This window comes from Vigna unguiculata, chromosome 7 (genome assembly GCF_004118075.2).
Source record: "Vigna unguiculata cultivar IT97K-499-35 chromosome 7, ASM411807v1, whole genome shotgun sequence".
NCBI classification, from domain to species: domain Eukaryota; kingdom Viridiplantae; phylum Streptophyta; class Magnoliopsida; order Fabales; family Fabaceae; genus Vigna; species Vigna unguiculata.
The window spans coordinates 31,925,504-31,944,942 of NC_040285.1; the positions used below are offsets into that span (position 1 = coordinate 31,925,504).

The 19,439-nt window shown below is 25.4% G+C and overlaps 2 protein-coding genes across 2 annotated transcripts; both read left to right on the plus strand.

Moving 5' to 3' along the window:
• Window positions 1–11,682: 11,682 nt before the first annotated feature.
• Window positions 11,683–13,114, plus strand: LOC114192690 (polygalacturonase-like). Its single transcript, XM_028082474.1, has 3 exons — window positions 11,683–11,978; window positions 12,086–12,604; window positions 12,731–13,114. Exons 1-3 carry the CDS (start codon window positions 11,748–11,750, stop codon window positions 12,965–12,967), a joined length of 987 nt encoding a protein of 328 aa, XP_027938275.1. The 5' UTR covers window positions 11,683–11,747; the 3' UTR covers window positions 12,968–13,114.
• A 4,052-nt stretch (window positions 13,115–17,166) lies between these two features.
• Window positions 17,167–18,904, plus strand: LOC114192626 (polygalacturonase-like). Its single transcript, XM_028082405.1, has 4 exons — window positions 17,167–17,322; window positions 17,460–17,768; window positions 17,876–18,394; window positions 18,521–18,904. Exons 1-4 carry the CDS (start codon window positions 17,203–17,205, stop codon window positions 18,755–18,757), a joined length of 1,185 nt encoding a protein of 394 aa, XP_027938206.1. The 5' UTR covers window positions 17,167–17,202; the 3' UTR covers window positions 18,758–18,904.
• Window positions 18,905–19,439: the final 535 nt, after the last annotated feature.

The window sequence follows — 19,439 nt, forward strand, 5'->3', positions numbered from 1 at the left end:
GAAGAGGAAAAAAAGGAAAGTTGAAAAATGTATTTTAATTTGCAAAAGTTATAAACCTCATAATGATTAAAACTCCATAATTAATGTGGTTTTAGACAATTTCCAAAAGTATAATGGATCATGTTAATTAGTGGAGTTTTTTTAAGAACTATGCAAAATAACTCCTGCTAAAAAATGTATAATTATTTTCTGTAGTGAAAAGGAAAATACATTTAAATTATTCTTAGTGTTGACTTAGGATTATTGAATGTATTAGAACAAACTCACCATTTAAGGTATGAGGAAAAATAAGTATTCTGACACTTTTAATAGGAGTCATTTTAGAGTTATCTATTTGTTCTTTAAAACGTATTTTAGGAACAAAATTGCGACGGAGTTCAAAAGCTCAGAAATGAATAATATTTTGAATATGATAATTAATCCTAACAATATTATCTCAAGATACTTGAGGTTGCAGAATATTGATGTTGTTTGTGGAGATGAAAAAGTTATTTCAACTATGAACCCTCGTTTTCTTAGTCTTCTAAGAGGGAGAAATTAAAAAGTTGTTCAAAAGATGAAAACTCATTCCTCTTATATGAATGATGGGTTGTTTAGTAGTTGAACAAGGATAATTTAAATACACATTTATCTTTCAACAAATAATGATACTTACTTTTTATTAAAAAAACACCCAAATAAAAAAATGTTTAAAAAATAAATATTTCAAAAATTTTTTTTCATTTTAATCGAAAAAGTATCATAAATCTAAAGCAAAAACTTATAGGTATATTTAAAATATAGATAAGGACAGGAAAAAATAAATTACCAATAAAATATGACATTCTATTTTTTTTAACTGATAGTGTTTTTTTTTTCAACAAATATTTTTAATTTTTTCCACCTTTCATTTTGAAGAATCTACAAAATCAAATATTTCCAGTTCATTGAAAATATCTTATTATCATGATATCCATCTTTATGAGTTTAATATGCAAGTAAGGAAAAAAAATCATACTTTCACATGTAAACCCATATATATGCTAGCTGCAGTTTTTTTTTTTTTTTTTAATTACAGATATCTGCTAGTACATATATTTTTACTATCCTTATCCCTCACTCAATTTTTTTTCTTCTGGTTAATGCTTCAAATGGTGGTGAGTGGAAGAAGGAAACATTTTTTAAAAAATATATAGGGTTTAATTATGCCGTATTTATAGAAAGGAGACATATGAGGTGTATAATAAACCTTTTAATCTTGCTGTAATAAAATAAACATGTTTATTTGGTTTAGTGTAAATTCACAATTTTACTGATATACGTTAGCATAAAATTGATTACTATATATAAGTTTGAATTATTTATTTAATTTATATAAGTGTACATATTTTACTTTTTATTCTCTATTATTATAAATATAATTTTTAATCCTCATATATAAATCTTACCCTCTTTCAATTCCTACTAACTAAAGGCATACGTTAAAGAGATTAAAATTCTATTCATGAAAACTAAAATGAATAATATTTAAGTATAAAAACTAAAATGTAAAAGCCACATGTGTTTTTTGTACTACCCTGTTTTTGTAATATATAAGCCACATGATTTGCGTGGCAATGATAATGTCACTCAGATTTTTAATACGGAATGACCTATTTCTCAATTTTTTAGTTTAATTTGGGACTAAGCCTCGTTAAGCTGTTATAATCAGCTTTAGTTAATATTTTATTAATTTGCAATTAAAAATATTAAATATTTACTATGGTTGATTAATATTTTTAATTAAATTTGTTGTAACTAAGAAGGTAGACAAAAGTCGTCAACGAAATATTATCAAATCATCCGATAATTTTTTTTTTTTGGATTTAATCCTTAAAAGAAATAATTATAAATCAGACATACTTCTTCTTCTTCTTTTTACATAAAATAAAATTAGTCCGATAAGAAGACCTTATATTGATATACATGAAAAATAAAAACTTAACTTATTATTATTATTATTTAATTATTTGACTGAGAAAAAAAATGCATGGTTGATGATGAACAGCTTTCCCTGTTTAAACCACTTGAGCGTGTTTTTGAATGATTAAAGGCATGGATACATTGCATGAATCGTGTGCTTCGTAGCTGTAACATGGTTTATTACATTACAACTGGAAATTAACTGGAATTTTAAGAGATCTTTGTCAATTCACGCCTTCAAACTTTTAAGCCACATAGACAACACAACATCTCTTTAACTTTTATTCACGTGCCAAATATTTCACTCACAATATTTTTATTTCCTTAACATTTTTTTTCTTCTAATAATTTCTCTCTCACATCTATGAGAAAGTGTGTAAATTTTTTTAATTAGACTTAGTAATATTCCAATAGACTTAGAGGTCAAGCTTTCAGTGAAGAATTAAATTGGTCACGATTTTCTTAAGGGTGACTTTATAACGGGTTATTCCAAACTCTAATGATTGCTGAATTTATTTATCTTTTCAGAAAAATAAAATTTTAAGGAATGATTATTATAATATCATCAATAAGTAAGCGCAGATGTAATTCATCATTATCATAAAACTGAAATTTATTTTTATTTATATATTTTAAATTAATTTTATTTTTAATCCAGGTGAAATTTTCCGTACATTTTTCATATTGAGGATAAGAATTAAGGAGGTCGTATATTTCATTATGACATTATATTAGTAATAGTAATTAAGATCATGTCTAGTTCACTTTCCAAAAATTGTAATGTATGATATTCCAACCAGAAAATTTTAACATTTTTATTTTTGTAAAAAAATTACAATCGATAATTCAGATTTCGCAATAAAGAATTAATTTTGTTGAATGAAAAATATTAGTCTAATTTTGAATGTTAGCTAAAAGTTTCAAACAATAAACAACTATTTGTAATATATACCGAAGTGTTAAGATTATGTCTAATTCAATTTTAAAAAATTAACTTAATAAAGTAAAGTTTAGTCAACTTATATAATGTAATCTAACATTATTTGTAATATATGAGATTTTAACATTATTATTATTATTTTGAACAAAAAAATTACAATCGAGAATTCAGATTTCGCAACAAAGAATTAATTTTGTTGAATGAAAAAAAGTATTAGTTTATTTTCAAACAATAAAAATATTTGAATGTCAGCTAAAAATTTCTCCATTTAATATCTAAAGTGTTTTTGAAAAGATTTATATAAAAATATAGATGAAAATAAAAATGGTGACTTGTAAATTAAGACTGGTGTCTCCATTAGTCATTTACGGGTCTATTTGGAAATGAATACCAGTAGGGACAGAGGGTGGTCCCTGCTGTTGCAATTTGCAAGCAATAATTAAGAGATGCTATTTTTTTAATTTTTAATTTTTAATTAATTTTGTTTGGTTTACATGAAACACATACAGATAATTCCCAGTCGAGCGAAGAAGGAACTTCTAAAGTCCTAAAATTAAGGATAAATTATTAGTTTTATTTTTTGGGTTAACTTTTTAAAGATCAATTTACATATCCAATACATTTTTTTTTTCAAAATATTAACTTTTACTTGATTAGATATAATTAATTATTATTTTTTAAATTATGATTCGTAAAGTGATGAAACATATATTGTTTTATAGAGTTAAAACATAATTTTGTAATATAAGGGTAGCTCTTGGAAAAACATTTTGTTTCCATTGAGATATGGGGATTACAAAATTGAAGAAAAGATACCAGAAATTGTTTTGTTGGAAGGTATTGCCGTTATCAGAAAAAAAGGAAAAAGCGACACTAAAGCAATCCAAACTTACAATAACAGCGAATGGATGTCATTTTAATTAATAGAGAGATTTTAATTTGTTGATGGCTCAATTTTGGTGGGGTCAAACAAAACATTATTCATTCCACAATATTAAAAATGAGAAATTAAATTCACATTTTGATAGAACATATACATAGGAGCTTTTTGTTTTCCAATTAGGTAAGTTTTTGTTGGTTCATTATTCATAGGATTTTGAGATTAAAAAGTTGAAAAACTTCAAATCTTGTCATAGCTTGTCTAACAAGGATGGGACATACACCAACCCAATTCTTCGGAATCTACCATTCTAAAGTCCAAATATTTCCTGAATTATGAATATATTTTTTTAATGTTCATTTATTAGTTGGAGAAGTTTGTTGATATTGATGGATATAGCGTATTGAAAACCATCCTTAAATGCAATGGTTGTGGATAATCCACACACATTCAAACAAGACCCATGGATCCCACACAACCTAGCATGGCACTTTGTGGGGGTCATTTCTTACTTGCTATTTTCCTATCACACGTAATGCTACAGAGTTTGTTTTCTAACAGGGGCCATGCTTTCTCTCATTCTCTCTCAGATGCTTGCCCAAATTTACCAAACACTATTAATTAATCACATTTTTCATAGCTTTTGTTTCCAAAAGTTTAATTGGTTTTGCATAGCATTGTAATATATGTTGAGATTTGTCAGCAGCGAGTTTATGCAAAGTAGGTGTTTGACAAAAGTCCTACACTCATCATCAGTCAAAACCTATTTGTTGAATACACAATCAGCTTTTATAAATCAAGAAGAGAGAAAGGTAGAAAGAAAGGGTAGATAGAAGCTTAGATTAATCACTCATTGCAAAAAAGTATATGAATAATATGATTACAACTGAGTTATGGAAAGATTGTGTGAGGAAAAATGTACAAGAGAACGAGAAAGCATGGTGATGGAAAGAAGAGTTCATTCTGTCCAGCAAAGAAGCATTGTGATGCACCTGCGGAGGATATAGAACCTTGCTCTTTGCTCCTTGGCCAACCTTGAGCATCTTCTTCCAAAGGCTTTGAAGGGTTCACACACATGTTTGGTGCATGAGTTGATGTCTTCTTGCATCATGGATGAAATGGTTTTGAGAAAGAGTGTGGAATTTGGTTTGGTGGTGTGATTGTGAGGAAGTTTATGCTTTATAGGTGTGGCACACGAGGGAACGTACCATGATTGGGTTTGTCAAAGTTTGATGATGATATTTATCCACCTATCCCTGTGTCACTTCTTTATTACATAGCAAGCCACACTCTATTGTCTATGTCTATGTGGGTTAAAAACCACTCATTGCCCTTTTAGATCAACCAAATTATTTCGCTCATAAATATAGGATGTACAAAATACGTCTAATTCATTTTAAAAAATATTGAATTTTAGTGTAATTTAATTCAACTGAACCAAGCTTAATTAATTAATATAAGGGTTAAATATGTTTTTGTCCCTTAACTTTCAATAAATTTTGGAATTAGTCTATTTCAAAATTTTGGACTCATTTAGTCATTCATATGATGTTTCAAGCATATTTTAGGATTGTATTTAAGTTATTTATACTCTTTGACAGATTTTTGTTTTAATGTTAAGTCAAATACTATTATGAAATACGTTTAAAATGTTAAATAAACTTAACAAAATTTGATTAAAAGAACTAAATCCACGTATTTTGAAAGATGAATGATTAAATTAGTCCAAAGTTTTAAAATAAACTAATTCCAAAATTTACTGAAAGTTAAAAGACCAAAAACATATTTAACCTTTAATATAAACTCTTATTGAACTGCATGTTTGAACAATTTATTTATAGACGAGTTTACTTCAAAACATATTTTTTAAAAGATTTTTTTTTTTTACACTTTATAGACAACCCACAAGAGTATTTCGTTATTAAAAAAATTAACTTTTGTATTTATAAAAAGAAAAGATTGAAATGTAAAATAATAAACGTAGAATGTGCGTAAAAAAATTTGTTGAATGTGAAAATAATACATACAGTTTCATCATCCCGCAATAATTCAGTTCTGAAACTAGTAATTCAGTTTAAGTTTTAAAATAGTTTATTATTTAATTTAATTAGGCTCAAAGCTAATTTGATTCGGTTTAGCTGTTTTAAGTACGTAGATATACGACTGTGTTTTTTTCTCCTCTGTTAATTTAAATCACTCTTGTACTTCGAAGTTAAAACATTAATGGATTGCTACTTCTATTTTTATTTTGCATTAAGGTGAGAAAGTTAAAATAGAAATTATGCATGGGTTTAGAATCGGATCAATTTCATAAAATTAGATGGAACGAAAAAAAAAAATATTTAACACACAGGTAAATTAACCATGTTTATGTTTTCTTGGTAAATCTAATCTCTTATCTCGTTATTCTTTTTTAAACTAATCCTAATGTTGATTTAGTTAATATTCTGTTTGGTAATGTTTATGAACATCAGAATGTTATTTTTAGATTTGCTTTTTAAAGCCGGTTTGAAATCAATATATGTCACTAAAACTGATTCAATGCAGAGATTATTTATTATAAGAATTTAAAAAACGGTTCACATTTAAAAAAAAAAAAAGAGTTTAATTCTTCTTACTTATAACTTTACATTTACATCCTTTTGACATGAAATTGAAATAAAAAGGAAATAAATTAAAGAATTACCTTTCAAATTGATTAAGATTTTCGTTATGTTTCTTACTGATTTTTATCATACAAAAAAACTCAATTTTAACCATCATCCCTATTTTACTTACTCCCTTCCTAATAAAGACACAATATTTGTCGAAAATTACAAAAACAAAAAATATTTTTAAACAATTATTTTATATTAAAATTAATTATAATACAATTGATTTCATTAATGAGAGGTGCATAGGTTTTTAAAATAAAAAATTTTTGGTAATTTAACAAAATATATATTTTTGGGTTAAATATGTTTTTTATCCCTTACATTTTAGTGAAAATTAGAATTAGTCTATATTTGAAACTTGGATTAAATATATTTTTGGTCCTTTAACTTTTAGTGAGTTTTGTAATTAGTCCATTTTGAACCTTTTGACCAATTTAGTCATTTTAATCAAATTTTGTTATGTTTATTTGATGTTTCGTACGCATTTCAAGATTGTATTTGAATTGTTTATACTGTTTGACACATTTTTGCTTTAATGTTAAGTCAAATACTATTATAAAACGCGCTTCAAATGTCAAATAAACTTAACAAATTTTGATTAAAATGACTAAATCCACGCATTTCGAAAGATGAATAACTAAATTGGTCTAAAGTTTCGAAATGGACTAATTTCAAAATTCACTGAAAATTAAGGGATCAGAAACACATTTAACCCTTGAAACTTTAATCCAATTTAGTTTCTCAACTTTTAGATACGATGGATTTAGTCCTCTAATTAAATTTTTGTTAATTTTATTTGAAGCTTCAAATGCATTTCATGATAGTATTTGACTTAACATTGAAGCGAAAATGTATCAAACGATGTAAACAACTCAAATATTATCATTAAATGTGTTTGAAACGTCAAAAAAACTTATTCAAACTTGGCTAAAAGGATTAAATCCATATATTTTAAAGTTGAGGACTAAATTGGTCTAAAATTTCGAATAGAAACTAATTTCAATTTTCACTTCAAAAAGATAAAAACATATTTAATCTTATATCTTTTCTATGAAAACGGTCCACCAGGTATAAATGGGAAAAAAATTGAATTGGGTTGAAAAGTGATAGCCCATTAAAAAAAGCATTCCAGTCCACTATATCTATCGTTTTGTCTGGTCTGAACCCCACGAAATTCAAAGATGGACTGTTTCTTTCTGCAGAACCCTTTTTTTTTCTTGCACCTACCTTTTTTCACTTTGGACTCTTACAAAACTCATAAATCTTAAGTTACCTTTCATTAAAATTATAATGAAAACATAAAAATTATCGATTTAGAATATAATGAAGCATACGAAGTTCAAAGATGTCTCACAGTGTCAGGCTTTTGGTGGGCTTTTGTTCAGCCCAGGATTCTCTGACATACATAGGTACATTGTGAAAAATGTTAAACTTTACTCTAAATATGGCCCTCCTTTTTTAAATTATATATATATATATATATATATATATATATATATATATATATATATATATATATATATATATATATATCAGTTGCAAACATACAAAGAAGTTTACCAATAAGAACAACTCCAACATTTTGAATTTAGTTAAACTCTTTCCCTTTTCAAAATATCTACCTTGCTTTTCAAATTCAGTGTAAAGTTTATTCAAATAGCTACATTAAATAGAGGCATGTAATATTTACTTTTAAATATTGTAATCAACTTTTGTTTCAGTTGTCTTAGTTTTAAGCAAAATCTAAGAATTAAAAAGAAAATTAATACCGTGTAAGCAGTAATTAGGTAAGTTGTAATTTTAGTATTCAAGCATAATATATATATTTTTAATTCAAAACTCAAGAAGCATCTAAAATTTATTCAAAATATTTTTCTATCAATACTAAACATTTCAAACAATTGAACAATAATATAACATCAATTAGTTGTTTTACTCGAGATCGGGGCAAACCTTGTAATTACAGGGAACATGGTACCCTCCTTATTTTTATTTTTTTATTTCTTGGATGATATTCATTTTTAGTAATGTGTCAATTTGGTATCCATTATTAAAAAGTATTAATTATGTTTTCACTTTTGAAAAATGTTTCAATTTGGTTCATTTCAGACAAAAATAATAATTAACACGTTTAACGGTGTGTCACGTGTCACTCTCTAGTTTTTAATTTTCTTTTTGAAAAATTTGTTTGTTATCACATGTTAAGTGACACGTGACAATCTCAGTACTAAGTGGCAGGAGACCACGTGTGCCAAATATCATTGTCCTGACTTCAATTTAGTCTCCATATATATTCTATTGTTTCAATTTAGTCTCCACTTTTGTGTTTTTGATTCAATTTTGTCTCAACTTTTTTTAATAATTGAAATATATTTTTATAATCCATTTTTTATAAGATAACAACTAATTAAGTATAAATATTTTTACAAAATTAAGTACTAATATTTATATTAAAATTTAATAGTCAAATAATACATTAACAATGAGTTATTAATATACAATAATGTAATATGTTAAAAATATATTTTTAATAAAAAAATATTAGTATAACATTTATACAAATAATAAATTTAGTCTGAAATTGGAGAGAGACAATATTGTTCTATTTTAAAAAAAAAGTGCATGACTATATTGTTTTATTACTATAACATTTTTTTACCAATAAATTTTAATGTAAAAAATATTTATAGTTAATTAGTTTTAATCTTATAAAAAAATATATTAAAAAATATACTTCAATTATTAAGAAAAATTGGGACAAAATTGAATCAAATACACAAACTTGGGGACTAAATTGAAACAATCAAATATACGGAAAACTATATTATGACTCCCATTTTTTGACTCCATCCTTTACTTCTTAACTCTGATGTGGCTTATTGTGAGTCATTGATTCTTTCAAAGGAAAAGATAGTGGTACATTAATCAATAGCTCATACTAACAGTGTCGGATCTTGATTAATATTTTAGGGGTAGCCAAACTAATACAATCAAAATTTATATATTTAATTATTGTCACCAAAGCAAAGATAATGAATACATAATTTAGGATAACCATAACTATATAAAGAAATAATAATTATTGCCATTTATTATTTTATATTCTTGAACTCATCAATAATTGGACCAGAACTAAAATTTTCAGTTATTTCTTTTTCAATGTAAATAAACAAATTGTCAACAAAAAATTCACCTTTCATCTTTATTCAACAATCTTGTTTTGATAATCTTCATTACAAAAAAACAAATTTTCTATTATAGTAATGACTCACCTGTAATTTTTTAAACTTTAAGAAAACAAATTTATAATTGGACAATTGAGTGAATAGTATCATGGTTCAGAACATATGTGAAAAAGTTGAATTTGTCTTATTTTCATCTTCACACAATTTTCTTTTTTATCATTTTTAAAATATAAGTTGTTCTCTTATTCTTTATCAATATTTTTTTAAAGACTAAGACTAAAGAATAATTTGTCATAATCTAATAAAAAATTGAGACGTAAATACTAAAATAAAAATTCATGATAATTAAATTACAATTAAAAATCGATTACGAAAAAAAATACATAGTACAATATTTTTTTCTATATTCTTAAAAATGAATATACAAAAAGTTCGTTAGATAAAAAATAATTTTAACTATTAAACTAATATTTCACTATCAAGTAGACAAAAAAGTTTTTTTTTTAAGAAGGAAAGAAACAATGATTATTTTCCTCTTTAAAAATACAAAATAAAAAAAAAATAAGTAAAAGTAAAAAGTGTGAACAATATGTAAGAAACTTAGAAGACAAATAAAAAATATCTTAATAATTTTTTTTATTCTTTATTATATTTGATTTCAAAATTTATTATTAATTGATATTAAATATTATGATTTATAAGTCAAATAAAAAAAATTAATTTAATTTTCTTTGATTTTTGATATACTACACATAATTTAAAAAAGTTTAAATACTATATATAATTTAAAAAGTTTCAAAATTTTTAATTGCATAAACTATAAAAAAAATCAAAATATTTTAATATACATAATTTAAAAAATTTAAAAAAATTTAAATACATAAATTATAAAAAAAGCAAAATTTTTGGGGGGGCCATGGCCCCTCCCTACTCCTATAATAGTCCGCCAGTGCATACTAAGTCATGCCAAAAAGTGAAGGATTAAAGTCAACAATTGAGAGTCATAATATCATTGTGCCAAATATATATGGGAACTAAATTAAAATAAGTACAATGACATTTGGTATGTGTAGCATTATCCTACCATGTGACAGTGGCATTGCCACATGTCATAACCACTAACATTATATAATATAGTCAAAAATTTAATATGAATTGATTTAATTTTGGATGTCGTTTCAAAATCATGAATATAATATATTTCTAACTATATCTAAATGTTATTTCTAAATATGATACATTACACAATCAATCAATAATATATATATATATATATGATTATTTTTTATAATGATATACGTACATTAATATTTTTTTAATACTTATGTTATTAAATTAACAATTATAATAATTAATTTATTAGCTTTAATACAAAAAACTTTTATTATATTAAATAACTAAATTAATATTTATTTTTTTTAATATTAGTGTAGTTATAAAATGTTTTTTTCTAAAATAAAAAAGGGTTCGAACTAGATTTTGGTAGCTAAACAATACCGTTGATGTATAGAAAAATTGACTCAATAAAAAAATTTACCTAAATTGAATTAGTTTTTCACCAACGATTGCTTCTAGGGAAAACACGATCATAATTCGTGACGTAAAGTTAATAGTAAATAAGTGAATCCTAAATATATACTAACAACTAAAATAATCAGATACACATGTGGATGATAATTTGCATTAGAATTGCTTATAATATCAATGGTCTTTCATCCTTGTTAGGTCACTATAAATAAAGTTGTGTAGTTTGAAAATTAAATCACTCAACACAAGTGAAAGTGTGAAACAATAAAAAGCAAGAAAAAAAATATGAGGTTCTCTATGATCATATTATTTTTATCTTTTTCTATAATTAATTTTGTTTTAGTTCAATCAGCGACTCTTGAAATATCAAAATTTGGAGGAAAACCAAATACAAATATAGCTAAGGTATGTTCTTTTATATTCAACAAAAAAAGTTATGATATTATATTGATGAAAAAAAATACACATTTGATCGTAAATCATAGATTTTTTTATTATTGTTACGATGTTTTTCAATAACGTACTATTTTCATAATTACAAGGCTTTAACAAGTGCTTAGGCTGAAGCATGTGCATCCACATCTGCTGTCAAAATTGTGATTCCAAGTGGAACATATCAAATGACCCATGTAGATGTAAAAGGTCCTTGCAAGGCTCCTATTGAAATTCAACTTGATGGCACAATTAAAGCACCTCAAAAGCCAGAGGATGTTGGCGGTGATCAATTGCTCAGGATTGGTTATGTGAACGCCTTAACCATATCTGGTAAAGGAGTTATTGATGGTCAAGGTTCATATGCTTGGAAACAAAATGATTGTTCAAAGAACACTAAGTGCAAACTGCTTGGCATGGTAAATAAATACTTTTTGTCAAAATTGAAATAAAATATAACAACTTGTGTATTTATCAAAATTATAGTTCATTAACTTTTTTTAATTCTTTTATCAAATGTCAACAGAATTTGGGTTTCAATTTCATCAATAATTCAATAATTCGTGGAATTACAACCAAGGATAGCAAACACTTTCACGTAAATGTTTTGGGCTGCAACAATTTCACATTTGATGGATTTAAAGTAAGTACTCCAGGCGACAGTGCCAACACTGATGGCATCCACATTGGAAGATCCACCGGTGTGAATGTTCTTAATACAGACATTGCCACCGGAGATGATTGTGTCTCACTAGGTGATGGTAGCAGACAAGTACTTGTCCAAAATGTGAAATGTGGACCTGGTCATGGTATTAGTATTGGAAGTCTTGGCAAATACAAGGAAGAAGAGTCTGTTGATGGTATCACAGTTAAGGGTTGCACTTTGAAAGGAACTACCAATGGAGTGAGGATTAAGACTTGGCCTAATGAGCCAGGAACAATTACAGTTACTAACATGAGATTTGAAGATATTACCATGGATAATGTTATGAACCCTATCATCATAGACCAAGAGTATTGTCCATGGAACCAATGCTCCAAACAGGTATTTAGTTCCTTATTATCTATTAATGCACACATTGCCATTATTATTTTAGTAACAAAATATTTCGTGCACCAAGATCACTTAGAATCCTAATTTATCCTATCTCTTATTGTTGTGATGGTTCAGAATCCATCGAAAATAAAGATAAGCAAAGTTATCATCAAGAATATCAAGGGAACTTCAGGAACCAAAGAAGGAATTATTCTTGCTTGTAGTAGTGGTGTACCCTGTGAGGGAGTGGAGATATCTAATGTTGATCTCACATTCAAAGGAGCTCCGGTAATAACTACGTGTTCTAATGTCAAGCCAAAAATAACAGGAAAGGCTCCTGCCTGTACAACTCCAAGTACTAAAAAAGAATAATTCAAATTTGTTTAGACAATATAAACGTACAATTTTTTTTTCCTAGAAGAGTGAAGAGTCAATTATACTAGTAGTTATAATTGTAATTCCTTGTTAAATAAACACTTGAAAAAAATTCAAGTAAAACGAGAATATGTATATTATCATTTTGGCATAATAGAATGTTTTGATCATTTGACTATAACATGTCAAGAAAATATGTTATAAGTTATTTGTAGTATTAAGAAGTTTATGAAATGATAGAATATCCATGTAAGTCAAGAAAATATTTCTTCTTTCAAGTGATTTGGAATGATTTTCTTTAATTCATGTGATTAAAATATGGAGTAACAATTTTTTTTAATGAGTATACTAAAGCTAGTTTGATAGAATCACTATTTGTTGTTATGTTAACTCAAGTTATTACTACCTTTTAATTTCAATTTTACAAATGATTTTTTTTTAAATAAACCTTAGAAAAGTCATAGTTTTTTATTTTCTTTTAAAATACTTCCATTAAAATTTGCGTATAACACTTTAATATAATTTGTTAGAACAATTGTACCAAACCTTTTTATCAAAGTTTTTCATGTTATCGTCATTGGGGAGGGACCTTGGTTAGGACATACGGACCGTGGTCCCCAATTTTTTTTCCGTACATTATTATATATATATATAGATATATATATATATATATATATATATATATATATATATATATATATATATATATATATTACATATATATTTGTTTTTCGTATATATATATATATATATTATTTTTCATTGTTTATCATCACTTTTTTATTTATTTGGTCACTTAGTATTGATTAATAATTTGGCAACTAACTTTCCAATTCACATTTAATTGAATGATATTGTTTTAATAATTTTCATCCAAACAAGATTATAGAAGATACATTTCTTTTTAAAATCCTGTTGATAACATTACTTGTTAACAGTTGTTAACGGTTAATCTCTGGACTTCTATAATTTCAAAATTAGTTTTATTTTTCTTTTAGCAAATAAATAATATATGTAATATTTTTTATTTAATTATGTTCTTTTAAATGTTTACGTTTGTAAACTCTAAATGGTGCCAACAATTGTATTCTTATCAAAACTTAAATATTTTTGAACTAAATTTTCATAAAAATGTTTGAGTTTGAGCTATTATAGTTAAACATATAATATTTGAATAGTAGTCTATCTATACCAAGTCAATAAATTTATAAATAAATAATATATTGAAACAATTTTAATATTAAAAGTGTGTTGAAATTTGGTGTCCCTCTTGTGAATAGATTATTATTAAATTTGTTGTAGTTTTATAATTTAGGTATAATTCCTGATTTAGTTCTCCAATTATTTGGTTTGATTTTTTATCTTCTTATTATTTGTTGGTTTAATTTAGTCCTTCAATCCTTTAAAAAAGTTCAATTTGATCATCTCCGTTAAGTTGAACTTAACACCGTGTCATTACATGACATGTATCAAGTCGTGAAAATTTTTATTTTATTTTTAATTTTTATAAATTTTGTAATTCTTTTATAAATTTTTATTTTTTTAAAAGATATATAAATTGCCACGTGTCAGGTTACCATCATTCCACATATGCCACATAGTGGTAGTAGTTGTTTTCAATTTAGTCATTTATTTAAATTTTTTGTTCAATTTAGTCCTCCTATTTTTAAAACGATCCAATTTGGTAAATAAATTGGTAAATAAGATTAATTACAACTTATATATACATGTTAATATAATTTTTCTGAATTTATACATCAAATCACTACACATAAATATTCAAATTATTTTATTTTTCATCAGTGTAAAAAATTACATAGTTAAGGAGACAAAATTAACCAAATTAAACCTTTTTAAATAATTGGAGGACTAAATTGAACCAACAAATAATAAGGAGAGAACAATTTACTAAACCAAAATATTGGAGGACTAAATCATTAGTTATACCTATAATTTATTGTTCAAACATCTTAAAAGTTATAGTACAATATTTTTTCAATATAATGTATTCAATTATGTTATTTTTTATAATTTAAATATTTTATTATTTTCTGAAAACATGATGTGATTAATTATTTTAAAAGAACAAAAAAGGTTTAATAGTTAAAGCAGTGGCAGATCTTCAGGTAATATTTTGGGGGGTGTCAAAATTTTGGTTGAATTACTCTTTGATTCATTTTTTCGTCTAAAAATATCATGTTGGTCCTCTAGTGTTTTTTAGTTTTAATTTGGTCTCAATTTTATAAAATTAATGCAATTTTATCTTTTTCGTTAAATTTCTTGAAGCAAAACAAGAATTTTTCACCAAATTGATACTATGATTATGCCAATTACACTATCAAAGCAAATCACCCTTATTTACAACTTCAATTTTGATGAAAATTTATTGATTTGATTAAATAAATTTAACAAAAAGAGGACAAAATTACATCATTTTTTAAAAGTCGGATCAAATTGAGATTAAAAAAACTGGAGGACCAACTTAATATTTTTGAACGAAAATAGGAACCAAAACAGTAATCCTAAAATTTTTATATAAACTAGTCAAAACAATGTATTTACTTTTTTTGTCATAATAAAAAATTAAAAAAATTATAATTATTGTTATTATTATAATTATAAAATTAGATATAAATATTTTTTATAATTTTAGTATAATTAATTTTTATTTATAATGATTAAATTTTAAAAATAAAAAAAATTATTAAATTACAAAATAACCATTTAAAATATAATATTAATAAAATAATTATTTTTATTTAAAAATATTTGAAAGATAAATTTGAAAAATAAATGTAAAAAAAAATTCCTTATATATAAATATAAATGTGTAAAAATTTATTAGAATGTCAAATATATAAAATATATTAAAAATATTAAATTTGAAAAAAATTATTTAAAATTATAAATTAAATTACTTAAATGTAAAAAAAAAAAAAAGAATAATTGGGGACCATGGCTCCCTTTCCAAACGATGGTCCGCCACTGAGTTAAAGAAACTACAAATTTAAAAAATAGAACAAACAAATGGAACTTTATCATTTTGTAGAAAGAGATAAAGGAAGTGATGAAAATCTCTTCATTCTAATTACATATAGAAGCATGAGAATTGAAATTTATTATTACAAAAAAGTTAGTTATATGTAAAAAAATCACCTATATATAAATGAATTGAAGAAGCTAGAAATAAAGTAAAAGGTTTTAATGGTGTGATATAGGGGTGAAATCGTACACAGGACTAAAGAAAATAAAAATAATATTGATATAGGAATTATTAAAATGCAAAAAGAAGTACAATTAAGAAAATTTTAGTATCTGAATCATGATAATTAAGTGATAATTAAGCAAGCGAACTAAATATCTACCATCTTATTTATTTCTTATTAATCATTGCTTGATTAACCATTTTTCTTTCTCAATTTTGAGATATTATTTACAAAATAAGCTAACTACAACAACAATTCTGTTAAGTCCTATGGTGAGATTTATCCAAATATATGTTATAGATATATATTATATACGATAACTTTTTAATATATGACATAATCAAAAATTTCATTCGAATTTATTTAATTTTGTATGTTGTTTTAGAATAATGAATATAATATATTTTTAGCTATATTTATAATGTTATTTCTAAATATGATATATTACATATTATATATATATATATAAAATAAGTATATGGTTTTTTTATAATGATATATTTATGCGTATATTTTATTTTCCTAATATTATATTGTTTAAAAGGTTCAAGTTTTATAATAATATAATTTAAATTAATAATTATAGTAATGGATTTATTAATTTGAAGTTAAATGAAATAATTAAATTCATATTTTAAACTTAACCAAATTACTAAAGTTTTAAAATAATTTTATCTCAAATAAAGAAAATATTCAGAATTCATTTAACTAAGCCCTGGATTTAAAATACTTAAGTCAATAAAAAAATTTACCTAAATTGAATTAGTTTCTCGCCAACGATTGCTTCTGGGAAAACACGATCATAATTCATGACGTCAAGTTAATAGTAAATAAGTGAATCCTAAATATATACTAACAACTAAAAAAAGCAGATACACATGTGGATGAATATTTGCATTAGAATTGCTTATAATATCAATGGTCTTTCATCCTTGTTAGGTCACTATAAATAAAGTTGTGTAGTTTGAAAATTAAATCACACAACACAAGTGAAAGTGTGAAACAATAAAAAGCAAGAAAAAAAATATGAAGTTCTCTGTGATAATATTATTTTTATCTTTTTTTATAATTAATTTTGTTTTAGTTCAATCAGCGACTCTAGAAATATCAAAATTTGGAGGAAAACCAAATACAAATATAGCTAAGGTATGTTCTTTTACTTTCAACAAAAAAAGTTATGATATTGTATTGATGAAAAAAAATACACGTTTGATTGTAAATCATAGATTTTTTTATTATTGTTACAATGTTTATCAATAACGTACTATTTTCATAATTACAAGGCTTTAACAAGTGCTTGGGCTGAAGCATGTGCATCCACATCTGCTGTCAAAATTGTGATTCCAAGTGGAACATATCAAATGACCCATGTAGATGTAAAAGGTCCTTGCAAGGCTCCTATTGAAATTCAACTTGATGGCACAATTAAAGCACCTCAAAAGCCAGAGGATGTTGGCGGTGATCAATTGCTCAGGATTGGTTATGTGAACGCCTTAACCATATCTGGTAAAGGAGTTATTGATGGTCAAGGTTCATATGCTTGGAAACAAAATGATTGTTCAAAGAACACTAAGTGCAAACTGCTTGGCATGGTAAATAAATACTTTTTGTCAAAATTGAAATAAAATATAACAACTTGTGTATTTATCAAAATTATAGTTCATTAACTTTTTTTAATTCTTTTATCAAATGTCAACAGAATTTGGGTTTCAATTTCATCAATAATTCAATAATTCGTGGAATTACAACCAAGGATAGCAAACACTTTCACGTAAATGTTTTGGGCTGCAACAATTTCACATTTGATGGATTTAAAGTAAGTACTCCAGGCGACAGTGCCAACACTGATGGCATCCACATTGGAAGATCCACCGGTGTGAATGTTCTTAATACAGACATTGCCACCGGAGATGATTGTGTCTCACTAGGTGATGGTAGCAGACAAGTACTTGTCCAAAATGTGAAATGTGGACCTGGTCATGGTATTAGTATTGGAAGTCTTGGCAAATACAAGGAAGAAGAGTCTGTTGATGGTATCACAGTTAAGGGTTGCACTTTGAAAGGAACTACCAATGGAGTGAGGATTAAGACTTGGCCTAATGAGCCAGGAACAATTACAGTTACTAACATGAGATTTGAAGATATTACCATGGATAATGTTATGAACCCTATCATCATAGACCAAGAGTATTGTCCATGGAACCAATGCTCCAAACAGGTATTTAGTTCCTTATTATCTATTAATGCACACATTGCCATTATTATTTTAGTAACAAAATATTTCGTGCACCAAGATAACTTAGAATCCTAATTTATCCTATCTCTTATTGTTGTGATGGTTCAGAATCCATCGAAAATAAAGATAAGCAAAGTTATCATCAAGAATATCAAGGGAACTTCAGGAACCAAAGAAGGAATTATTCTTGCTTGTAGTAGTGGTGTACCCTGTGAGGGAGTGGAGATATCTAATGTTGATCTCACATTCAAAGGAGCTCCGGTAATAGCTACGTGTTCTAATGTCAAGCCAAAAATAACAGGAAAGACTCCTGCCTGTACAGCTCCAAGTACTAAAAAAGAATAATTCAAATTTGTTTAGACAATATAAACGTACAATTTTTTTTTTCTAGAAGAGTGAAGAGTCAATTATACTAGTAGTTATAATTGTAATTCCTTGTTAAATAAACACTTGAAAAAAATTCAAGTAAAACGAGAATATGTATATTATCATTTTGGCATAATAGAATGTTTTGATCATTTGACTATAACATGTCAAGAAAATATTTTATAAGTTATTTGTAGTATTAAGAAGTTTATGAAATGATAGAATATCCATGTAAGTCAAGAAAATATTTCTTCTTTCAAGTGATATGGAATGATTTTCTTTAATTCATGTGATTAAAATATGGAGTAACATTTTTTTTTAATGAGTATACTAAAGCTAGGTTGATAGAATCACTATTTGTTGTTATGTTAACTCAAGTTATTACTACCTTTTAATTTCAATTTTACAAATGATTTTTTTTTAAATAAACCTTAGAAAAGTCATAGTTTTTTATTTTCTTTTAAAATACTTCCATTAAAATTTTCGTATAACACTTTAATATAATTTGTTAGAACAATTGTACCAAAACTTTTTATCAAAGTTTATCATGTTATAGTCAGTGAGGAGGGACCTTGGTTAGGACATACGGACCGTGGTCCTGCAATTTTTTTCCATACATTATTTATTATATATATATATATATATTTTTTTTTTTTTTACA

What these genes read in the sequence shown, in the direction of transcription:
- LOC114192690 (XM_028082474.1), top strand. Translation starts at nt 11,748, where the DNA reads ATGACCCATGTAGATGTAAAAGGTCCTTGCAAGGCTCCTATTGAAATT. An exon ending in AGTGCAAACTGCTTGGCATG is followed by an intron (nt 11,979 to 12,085) that starts GTAAATAAATAC and finishes AAATGTCAACAG; the next exon opens with AATTTGGGTTTCAATTTCAT. An exon ending in GGAACCAATGCTCCAAACAG is followed by an intron (nt 12,605 to 12,730) that starts GTATTTAGTTCC and finishes GTGATGGTTCAG; the next exon opens with AATCCATCGAAAATAAAGAT.
- LOC114192626 (XM_028082405.1), top strand. Translation starts at nt 17,203, where the DNA reads ATGAAGTTCTCTGTGATAATATTATTTTTATCTTTTTTTATAATTAAT. An exon ending in CAAATACAAATATAGCTAAG is followed by an intron (nt 17,323 to 17,459) that starts GTATGTTCTTTT and finishes CATAATTACAAG; the next exon opens with GCTTTAACAAGTGCTTGGGC. An exon ending in GGAACCAATGCTCCAAACAG is followed by an intron (nt 18,395 to 18,520) that starts GTATTTAGTTCC and finishes GTGATGGTTCAG; the next exon opens with AATCCATCGAAAATAAAGAT.